Source organism: Uloborus diversus, chromosome 7 (genome assembly GCF_026930045.1).
Source record: "Uloborus diversus isolate 005 chromosome 7, Udiv.v.3.1, whole genome shotgun sequence".
NCBI lineage: Eukaryota > Metazoa > Arthropoda > Arachnida > Araneae > Uloboridae > Uloborus > Uloborus diversus.
This window is the reverse complement of record NC_072737.1, coordinates 73,513,950-73,526,068: the sequence shown is the minus strand read 5'-3', so window position 1 is coordinate 73,526,068 and position 12,119 is coordinate 73,513,950. Positions and strand designations below refer to the sequence as shown.

Here is a 12,119-nt window from a genome sequence, read left to right as displayed (position 1 = left end):
ATTACAGGGAAAAAAAGTTTCATCAGATCTTTGGCCAAGAAAAAAAAAACCACTCACACTTCTACCACTACGACTATCCCCCCTCTGCGGCAGTCCAACAAAGAATATTGTTACGCGTTCGTAGCAACTTCAAGCTTTCTTTGAATGACGACACAGTTCTTGAGAAAAAGCACATGAGATTTAATTACAGCTATGTACAGATAACGTAGTTACAACTGCTAAATCAATCATCAGCAATTAAGCAAATATCAATTAACACTGTAAACTCAACGATTGCACACGTATTTACATCCAAACGCTCAAAAACACAGCTCAAAGGCTTCATAAAATAGAGCTAATACATGCTCTCCAGCTCACAGCTGATACGATTCACAAGCAAAAACTAACTCTCCATTCGAATGCCATACGGCAGTTATATTGCTTTGGAAAGTTCGGAAAAATTCTACAACTTTCTCATATTTTCTTTTTATTCCATTCACAAATCTTATCATTCAGAAAGGGGGGAACCGTATACTTCAGTCAAATGTTAGGGAGTTGTATGTACATTACAAGAAACTATTTACAGGTTATGTCACTAAGACAATTTTAAATGAAAGATAATGGAATAAATGCCAAATTTAGCCAGATTACAACAAATTAATCACAAAAATAATTACTATTTACAGAATTTGTAACAATATTCATTGCGAAACACTTCAGGAAGCAAAGGAAGGTTGGTTACAAGGAGAAGCTAGCAGGGGTTCTCAAACTTTTCCGACTCGCGGCACCCTTTGTAGAATTATAACTTTCTCACAGCACCCTAGACCATGTTTTTTTGAGATAGTGCATTAGCGTGCCAAATAAAGCTACCCTAAGGTTTAAAAGCTAATATCTCGCTTCCTTATAATTAAACTGCTGCCTCTTTTGCATATTCACTCATGGGCGTCGCGGCCTGGAGGGTCCAAGGGGTCCGGACCCCCCAATATTTGAGGACCGGACCCCCTCAATATTTGAAAATCGGACCCTCTCGATAATTGTGACGGTGAAATTCATTATTTTGGGGAAATTATTTTTGCTTTGAAGACCTTAAACAGTTGCATAATACATACTTTACCATGTTTAATTCATATCAAATAAAACGAAATGAACATCGAAAAAAATGAACTAAAAAAAAAACAAAATAGGTGATGTGTACAGTGAACGGAAAGTCGGAAAGTGAACTCCAATGACAAACCATTGCTCTGCTGTCTGCGCACACTAGCTTCAGTGGAGGATGCTAGAAAGGGGACACCTTCTCCCGAGTGCAATGTCAACCATCCATAGTCGCGTCGCCGGCCTCCCCAGCTTGAAAGTCATTCCAGCGTATTTGTTGCTATTTAGGGGAAAACAACGGGACAACTTTGAGATACTGAAAATAGATGGACAACTCCCCCCCCCCCTTTTTTTACGACTCTCATGCTAATAAGTCAACAGAAGTCCAGACGGGGATCTGAGTTTCTGCCCCTTTCTTATCTCGTTTCTCGGCGCTTCCAGGTTTCTGTTTCGAGTTTTGCAGTGTTTGTTTCTCCGATTCGATTCAAGGTATAGCGACCCCGATGTTACCCAAACAAAATGAGACACCAGAACTCTTTGGCGGTTTTTTGCAGCTGACAACAACACAATTTAGAAGATCACTTAGCTGGTCAAAGGTTAAGTTTGGGGTAGAATTGGAAAGGACGTGTCATGTGTTTGACATTATTCAACAGGTGGCTTCAAAGTACTACCGAAGCGCGGTTTCTCAAATGTGCTTGCGGCATCTCAAATTTGACCAAAAAAGTGTTACGTTGCAAAAAAAAAAAAAAAAAAAGAGGAGTCTAAAAATTAACGTTCAATTTCAAAAGCAAATCGTAAGCCAGCATAACGATGGATACTGTAATGTCACTTCCGATAGACAAACGAAAAAAGAAGCGCAAGATGATCAGAAAAAAAAAAGAAATAAAAGGAGCTTCCCTCTTGGGAAACGTTCCGACAAAAATAAAGATAATTTCATGTGGTCTTTTGGTCTCCTTGAGAGTAGGTAACCTGAAGAGCGCTCCTATTTTGGTAAAAATACTTTTTTTTACATATTCGATTACGACTATGGAGAGGTGTCTTGAAACGGGAAAATGTAGCAAACCTTCTACATCAAATGAACCTGAGCAATTTTTAACTACTGAATCATCATCTACATCCACGGAACCATTTTCAAAAAAGTCAAAAGACCGTGATAGGTAAGTACCATTCTGTTTAGTGTAATACATGCAGGGGCTCCCCGATTTTATACTATTCAGATAGGGCTACTTCTCGATTTTCCGAATGAAATTCCTAATAACCCACATCAGTACATCTAATGAGAATATCTTCTTAATGCAATATTTCACAAAAAACTACTCGAAAGTCGAAAACTCGACAGACAAAATTTTCTGGGAAAGGAAAGTTTATGAAAGTTTACAGTGACCTCCTATCAAGTAGCCCCTGAATACCGCTAATCAGGTATGCTTTACCGTCAATATTTTGACATTATGAGTCCTATCGGAGCTAATGCGTTCAACTTTCTCTCTTTTTTTTTTTTTTTGAAATGTTTCGTCTTTTATAAATTTTAATGGAATAAATAACACTTCTTTTAGTTATTAAAGCTTAACAGAAAATTATTCATTAATAATGCTGCTTTACTGAACAAATTTTATTGAAATAACCATTTTAAAACTTGTTGTCACGTGTCAGAAAAAATCAGATCATTTCTCTATCTCTTTCCCATCGTCCGCTGATCATAATTCAATTATACACCAAATGCTGTTTGTTCTATGTGTGTAGGCCAGTACTTTTCAATCTGTGGGGTGTGCCTCTTAAGGCAGGCCTGCAGGGACGTGTCGAGCCTCGCAACTTTGGGGGGGGTGCAGAATTCTCAAATTGCCGACTCTAGAGACAAAATTTGCCGACTTCGGAAAATTTGATATATATATATATATATATATATATATATATATATATATATAAACATAAACAGATTTCTTAACCAGGACAATTAAAAAAAAAACTGATCAAAATTTAGCTTTACAGCACAGTTCAATAGGCGCCATAGGCAGCAGTTTGATACTGGTAGTAAATATATTATTATTAATAGAAAATTTGGTTCAAATTTTCAGTCCTCAAATTTTCCATTACTAATTATATATCAACAGATCCTTTTTTAAAAGTTTTTTTGGTTTAATATTCTTTTGTCACTATGTGTAACCTTTTCACTGATACATGGGTAGCTCCGTTTTTTAATGTTGTTTCCAACTTAGTAAGGGGTATCAGGAGGATAAGGCAAGGAGCCCTTTAGGTGGGGTAGATAATATCTCCAATTTTAAGAGATCTTAGAGTCTCTCCCCCAGGAATCAAAATTGGGAAAAAAATTAGGATCAATAAAAAAATGCTTATGGTTCTACAAATCGTTGACATTAATTAACTGAGAGGAAGAACGAAGGTGGAGAAAAGATAATGCATTTCACTTGCTCACATCGGTTTCTCGGTACAGCTAGTTTTTGATCATCCCCTTCACCTTCTGACTAGAGCTGCAGACACTCTTGAATAATTTTCAGAAGTTGGTGACGCATTTAACATCTCATCACATCACGAACTCCTTCAATATCAGATTTACTACCCGTTTCCGATGATAATGATGAAGACGAAGAAGAAATAATTGAGGGTGTCTCCACAGCTGATCAAGCCGTTTCAAGCAAAAAAACTATAAAACCATTTTTATTTCAATATCAAATAAGAGGCAAATTTGTAAAAAATGTTAGCACAAACCGTGCTATAAATGAAACTGTATCTAAAAAAGCGAAGATTACACGCATATATATATATATATATATATATATATATATATATATATATATATATATATATATATATATATATATATATATATATATATATATATATATATATATATATATATATAAATAAATTATGAAGGTATTCAGAAACACCTAAAATAAATGTAATGTAACGCATGCACAATAAATAAGCCTTAGAAAAGTTTGTTTCTGGAAATGATAAAATTCTTTATTTTACAAAAATTAGATTTACTGAATAAATAATAATGAATAAGTACCATGTATCAATATTATACATCAGAAATAGCTTTTAATTTACTTTTACTCTACGGAGCTTTAACTGTGACCATTTAGTCACAATATCGTGAGTGTCAATTTTGTCCACTATGTCTTTCGCAGTAAAGAGAAGCATTAAAGAATCTAAGCGGTCGTCACCCATATTTGTCCGAAGATTGTTAAAAACCAACTTCAACTTACTAAATGATCTTTCGCAAGATGCTGAAGACAATGGTGAAGTTAATATCAGGCGACAAATTTTGTAGGCACTGGGTAAAACATTTCTCAGTTTAAACGCCATTTTAGATATGTCTACAAAACTTAGACAACTTTCACTTGCATCCAAAAGCATTTGCAATTCTACATGCAAACATTCTATGTCTTTTGGAAATAATTCTGGATATGATTCTACTATGGATGTTATTGCTTCAATGGAACAGTTATTTCTGTGTAGTGGAATGGTAAAAATTGTCTGGAATGGCTCAAATATTGACAGGGTATTCTTTAAATTATCTTGAATGCATGATGTGAAAACATTTAGAACAACTTTAAATTCTTTCCGATAATATGTCATCAAATCAAAACTGGTATTGGTTTCTGGATTGTTGTCAAGTTTTCTTGGTGCGTGGCGCAATCTGTGGTTTTTTAAGTATTCGTCTTCTGGGCTAGTTTTGAGATTCTTTGCAAAGCAAAGCGAACTTTTAATCAATGAATTAATTTCTTCGTCGTTATTAATTTCTTCAAAAGATTTCATCGTACCTTGAATAAGCTGCATAGCATCAACAATGTTTAGTTCGGCCTTTTCCAAAGACTCTGTTAAATGTTTAATTTTAAATAAAATATTTTTCGTGAAAAAAAGAGAGCAAATAAAGTCAAAATCCAGCATTTTTTTGTGTAGCCCAGAAGCTGCCGCACGTGACTTGCTATCAAAATCATTGAAATTTAACTTAATGAGCTCTAACACCCTCACGATGCTTTCATAGGAAATCCATACTGCCTTCACGGATTCCGCCCTAGCAGTCCACCGTGTTTTAGAGAGGTTCTTAAGTTCTAAAGAATTTTCAATCGTTTTCAGTTCCTCCCGTAAGTTTTGAAGACGTTTAGAACTTCCAGAAAAAAACACATACAACGCTTCTAAAACATCGAAATACCCACGGATTAAACAACTAGCGTTGCATGCTGTCTCAACAAATATGTTCATCCTATGGGCTTGGCAGGGAATGTAAAGAATTGTTTTTTCACACTTTTCTGAGAACTTTTTTTGCGTACCCTTGTACTCCCCGGACATATTTCTTGCGAAATCGTACGATTGAAATACAATTTTGCTTGAAGAAATTCCAAGGGAGTTAAGAGAGGAAAATATTTTTTCGGCTAACTCTTCTCCTGTTTTCTTTGTAAGTACAATATCTAGCTTCAAGAGTCTCTCAATAGGTATAGGACCTTCACTGGTTTCAATAATGTATCTTATATTTATGGCCAGTCGATCTTGATGCAAAGAGTCTGGTGTCGTGTCAGCCATGATAGAATAAAATTCTACTTCATCAACTTCTTTTAAAATAAACTCTCGTATTTTCGTCCCTAATAAATCTATAAATTCATTTTGTGACACGTTACTTAGATATGTAACGTGATGAGGTCTCTGGCTTGTTTCAACTAACCATTTTTTCATAGTAGCGCAATGTCGTGAAAGCAAGTTCACAACTTGCTTAAAATTTCCACCATCTTTTTCTTCCAAACTTTCCTGTCCTCGGAACGCTAAACCTTGCCTTCCTAATGTTTTGGCAACATCAATTAAAATTTGAATGACTTTCATGTGATAATGTTTTTCTTGCTCTTCTTTAATATGTTTTTCTCTTATCGATTTATCAAGCAAGACATCAATATGAGATCCTCCGGAAATGAAATGACAGAGATCACTCATAGCAGCTTGGTGCGATTCTGAAGTAAAGTGCAAAAGCAATTTCCCTCTCTTAGTGGTGCCACGGCTCTTCATCTTGTGCCACTGACGTACACCTACAGATACCCATTCTGCGTTCGCGTTCGATCTGCCAGCTCCTGTGTGAAACAAGCTGCAAGCGAAACAAAATGCTGCATCTTTAAATGGACTATATTCTAATAAAGGAAATTCAGTGTACCATGCTGGGTTAAAGTGACATTGTTTCTTCTTTGGTATGTCAGTGTTAATGGGATAGGAATTTAACTTTGGTTGAAAGGGTCCAAGGGAATTCAAATAGTACCGCTCGTTGCTACTCATTACCCTTTTCCTCTTTCCAGGATCATGTTCTATCAATGTGTCATTTCCAACCTGTAAATTGACATCACTATTCCAGAAATTTTTATCTTCTTTCTGGGCATATTCCAACAACTCACCACTTTCATTATGAATTTTTGCTAAGCAGTCGATCATTTCACTGAAAAATATTTTTGGGTTTGGAATTGCATCTTTCTTCACTTGATTTATAAGTTCCTCAACAATCTTAAAATTTGTCAAAAATTCGGTGACTTGACCAGCTAAATTTATCCAGGAATATTCAGGTTCAGAGTCATGACATTGTGTTTCTGGGGGTGGGGGTGGCGATGATGACGGAGGTAATGACGATGGTGATAGTGGTGATGATGGGGGTGGTGATGGTGGTGGGGGTGGCAATGATGGTGACGGTGGCGATGATGATGGTGGTGGTGGTGGTGATGATGATGATGATGATAGTGGTGGCGGCGGCGATGGTGGAGGTGGTGATGTCGATGATGGTGATGATAGTGGTAGTGACTGTAATAGTATTGGAGGCAATTGCTCTTTTATGGCTAATGGCGCCGAATGATCTTCTGCAGGTTCGTCGATAACGGATAAATTATCTGAAGGTGTCGTATTTACTACTGGTTTTTGATGTATGAAGGAGCTCGTAGGAATTAGTGGAGAAGAAATTGAATTTTGTTTTCTTCTCTTAGAGGCCTCAAATGGGTTCGCAAAGCTGCCTGCATGTTTAACTTGAACATGTTTTCCATTATGTTTTGCTTTCTCATGACGATATTTGTAATCATTGTCAAACTGACTCCCACATTCCAAACATTCTAACTTGAATCTTTTCCGTGGTTGTGACATAGTGATTAAAATCTACGAGTAAGAAACATATATTGTAAAAATCATACATAAAACAAAAATAGTTTTTTGGAAAAAGCTGTAGTTATAAAATAAACTAATGAGTGAGAAGTACTTAATAATTCAGTGTTGCTGGCATGTTAAACATTACCTTCTTCAAATGTAAATTATCGTAAAAAGTTCCGAAGCTACTCAAAATATATTTGGTTTTAAAGCAATTTCAGAATATTGGTCCACATGTAAAATATAAAGAGCGTCTGTGTAAGATAATTTTGTGCAGAACAAGTAAATGCAAAACGCTTGGACAGTGCAGATGCATTCAAGGTAAGAGGCAGATAAAGTATGAAACTAATTCAAAGCAGGCCGGCAGCGCTGAAAGGTATCATGAGACCATCACAGATTTACAAATCTTTTTTAAAATCTACAGTAGTTACAGTTAATGAAGAAAAAATCCCAAAAAGGATGTTGTAAGAAAATGTTTTTCTCAAGTTGCAAACTATTAAAATTCTGCACAAAATCGACCATTTCGAAAAAAAAAAAAAGAAAGAAAAGAGAGAGAGCAAAACACTCGATTAGAAATGAACACGGTTTTAAAAGTATTTATCTATTGCTATTCGAATAAATCCAATTTCTATAAATAAAGAAGGACTAACATATCATTTTGAAATTATTAATAGAGTAAGAAAAATATTGTGATACAAAACTGCATTTTTACCGATTTTATGAATTTTGTCCTTATGAAGAAAAAAAGCATTTTTTACTAAAAGAGATGAAAATCCTTAGCATATTTTATTGTAATCCTCAGATGCATACAGGCTTTTTGAAAAATTTGTTAAGTTAAATTTTTTTTAAGTGAGATTATTCCGAAAGCTCATCCAAAATTCTATAAATAGGCTCATTTGAATCACCTTTGACTCGTGCAAATGGATATCCACCAAATCCTGTGATTTTGTATATAGATGTTTTATGATTTTTTTGTAAGTGAACTTATCGCCCATGACGTGCACGTAAAATTAAAATTTATTCTAATAATTTAATTCTTTAAAAGCATTGACGAACATTTGAAAGTGACCTGTTGTACTCTTTTCCTCAGTTACAACCTAAAATTAGAAAACTTGTCAAGACAAACAGTGGCAGCCCTTCCCTGGACTGGAGTTAGTTACATGTCAACTTCATCTAGATCCTACGTTACTTCAGAGCCGTTCGTTATAAATATCTTTTTGGTTTTTTGATTCAATGATTTCATATACTCTAATAATAATACAGTAAAACCCTGTCTACAACGATACTGTTGGGACCTAAAGTGGTGAATGAGAGCTTCGAGTTCTAATCAAAAAGCGATCTAGATGGTTACTTTGTAGTTCCAGGGAGTGGTGAACGATAGATATTACTTATTGAATGATGTAAATCTTCATATTTTCAATTTCAACTTTACCATATTTTCTTTTGAACTTTTTTGAAGAAAAGAAGCATAGTTTACCTTAGTTATTAAAAATTGGTATGATAAAATAAAGTGTTGACTTCACGGAATGTACATGTATACATCACCAAGTGTATAGTATTTTTAAAAAAATGTCAAACGGATCGTAAAACTGTCTGACGTGGGCCTGTGTTCAGGAGACCCCAAAGCACCTTCAGCCTTGAAATTTCGTACAAAATTACTTCGAGTCCCAGGGGTACACCTCTTTTTTTTTAAATTTCAAACTAGCTTTTTGTAATTTTTTAAGCCCAAATTTTACATAAGTTGCCTTTGAAGAGATGAAAAGTTTCTTGCACCTATGAATGTCTATTTCATTTAAAAGAACTTTTTTCTGCATCAAAGGTATCTTGTTCCAATTTTTTCAATTAGTTAGAATAACAGGTATAAGGGTTTGTAATTTAATGAAAGTCCTATGCTCTACTCAACTGAAGCCCGGAGCTAAGCAGCGAACTATTTCTAGAGACCACGAGTTTGAAAACGACTTTTCAAACTTAAAAAACGGCCGTTTTCCTATGTAAAAGATGCCCTTGAAATGTGAAATTTCGTACATGTCAGTTTGTACTGAATGGGATTTTTTATTCTTCTGCATAGAACAAATTGTTGTTTTAAACATAATACTGAACCAGCATCCAACACATCTAGGGTTCTCAACTTTTCACATTCCCCCTTTGATCACTAATGTGAGATCACCCCCACCCCTGGGATGTGGTAAATACAAGTAGTACAATCAGAAAATCGCAGTTTGAAACTGAAGCTCAAAAGAGAAAAACTGAAGCACTGAAGCTACTAGTAGTAATTACGTGAAAATACAAATAAGTTTGTACACAAAATTTAATATTGCGGCACATCACACTTTTGTAAACGTATCAATGTAACAACACATGAAAGAAATGAATTACATACATATTAACTTGAGATAATCTAGGATCCAAGTGATTCTAGATTGTCTCAGAAGTTTCACACCACACAACAGATACAGAAGTTTCAGTTCAGAACATCAATGGGAAGGCTCAGCCACTACTTTGTTTTTTAACATTAGGTTGTAACTGTGGCAAAGCACTCCTCAAGTTACTTGTAATGCCTTACTCAATACTTTGGTTTCTCTTTATGTTTGTTTTTGCTGAAATTTAGATTCAAAGAGATATGTGAATGAAATCTATACTACATGACCTAAAAAAACGATAATAATGAGAATATTTAAAATAAGACCACAAAAATGTGACCGAGAAAATTATAATTGAACTCTCTCCGTGTTCTCTCTCTCTCTCTCTCTCTCTTTTAAAATTCAGGCCTCTCTTAAAATTCTACGAGCGCAGCGAGCTCGGAACGTGAAGTGATCCGAGTGAAACTGATGCAGGTTGGTCAATTTATCAAGTCACAATAATTTTCGAAAAGTCAAATTAAATACAGCATCCAGAAAATGTATAAGAATAAAATTTAAAGTTATTGAAAAAAACTCGAAATGCAATTCCCTTCCCGTTGCAAAGCTACAAAGATGTTCTCTTCACTTCAACGGCTGAGTAAAAAATTAAAAACAAATTAAATAAGTTAAATACGCTGCTCTTAACTCAAAACCTCATGAAAATATTAATATTGAGTACGAGTACGATTTAATGAATTATACATCATGTGATTCACAATATGTACATTATGATTATGAAACAGTGCATAAATTATCCTACAGCTTATTGGCTTTGTTTCGCGTTAACATTACTTCAACAAGAGAGTCAGATGTTTTAAAATGTCAAACTACAGTAGACCCTCGTTTTACGCGGAGGTTACGTTCCTAATTTCGTGTTCTGTTTATGAAGAGGAGCTGGCTATGATAGTCTTTCGGCAGCCATCAAGAATTTTTCTCTGTAATTCTTTGCAGAGCATTAACGCATCCATGATCACTTGCGTCATTTCCATGATAGAATCTTCCTTCACTAAAAATTCAGAAAGATCATTTCTATTGTCTAGGAATGGCTCAAAATTTTCAATATGAACGTTTTTAGTTGTGCGTCAACGACGTCGGTATCCTCGTTGGTTTTAGTCTCTTTTGTCACTCATAAAAGCTTTTCTTCCATTGAATTCTGAACTGTGTGAGTTTAATAACTTTACTTTTGGAAAGAGCTCTGGAACCAATCGCATATTTGTCTCCAATGGCCCGAGCTCGATTATTAGCTGGCCAAAATACAGTTGATTACGCGTAATCTGCAATCTTTAGAAGTTCTGATTTTGAAAGTGGGGAAAACTGTTTGCATTGCCGCATTCGCGTAAAACCGAAACTCATCCGTGTAAAATAAAATACAGGTGTCAAATCTTAAACCGCGTATAATCGACACCGCGTAAAACGAGGGTCTACTGTAATTATAAAACTTCAAAAATTGCTATTGAAACTTAGTTTTGTATTTTTTTCATCTGAGTAGAAAATTCTTTTAAGTCGTTTCATGTCAAATCAACCAAAAATTAAAATTAAAGAACAGGAAAAAAAATCATTCTCAACTTGAACATTTCAGATTTTCATAAAATTTTCAAAACTTTTACTCATTTACATCTTACATTTAGGCAAATTTTTTAAAAAAACTTAAAAAGTACAATCTTAAAAACTTAATGAATACATCCAAAAATTTCAGAGTTGGACCTTGAAAGGCCGATCCCTTCATGGTACAATTCTGAAAATCTTTGTATGTATTCATTAAAATACATTGAAAATCATATTCGTTTTTCTAGAAAAATGAATCGTATTCTCTAAACTCATATTCGTCTAGAAAAATTCTTTTATTTAGAAATTTAGAGGAAAAGAATTTTTTTTTTTTTCGAAAATTATTCTGTTAGTTATGCACAAAATTAGAGTGTATGCAATTCTCTCTAAAGGGGGCTATTATACTACTTTGGTGCTCCCCTAAAACTTGAGTCATTACATTTTTAAGCAAGTTTTAGCAAATATTTTCCCACATTATTTGCTGTACCTACTGATCCATTTATGGTTCCACTCTGAAAATTTTGGAATGTGTTCATTGAAATACATCAAAAATCATAATTTTTCAAATGTTTTTAAGAACACTACGTTTTAATTTCTGAATTTTGTTTGATAAATTTGCTTGTCATGAGGGCTTTCTATAACTATATTATTTATTTATCCATGTATTTGTTTCACTTCACATTTCACGCGAAGAAAACCTTAATTGGAAAATATTTAGTACATTTTTGTTTCAGGAAAGCAAATTAAATATTTATATTTATAATAATATTCACTTTAGTTGCTTGTATAGAAACTGATTTATACATATTGTGGTTCTTTCAACAACCTGACTGAATTAATTTATTTAAATAATACATAAAGATTGCTGGTCTGCAAGCATAATAAAATAAAGAAATTGCGTCGGATCGATTTCTTTTCATAGAAACTTCGCCATTTCTTTTTTCATAAAGTTAATGCATCACAGAATTTTGTTTTCGA

General features: G+C 34.3%; 1 protein-coding gene across 1 annotated transcript; it reads right to left on the bottom strand.

Moving 5' to 3' along the window:
• Positions 1-4,131: 4,131 nt before the first annotated feature.
• Positions 4,132-7,197, bottom strand: LOC129226740 (zinc finger MYM-type protein 1-like). The gene has a single exon (XM_054861370.1). The coding sequence runs from the start codon at positions 7,195-7,197 to the stop codon at positions 4,132-4,134; it is 3,066 nt and encodes a 1,021-aa protein (XP_054717345.1).
• Between the last annotated feature and the right edge of the window lie 4,922 nt (positions 7,198-12,119).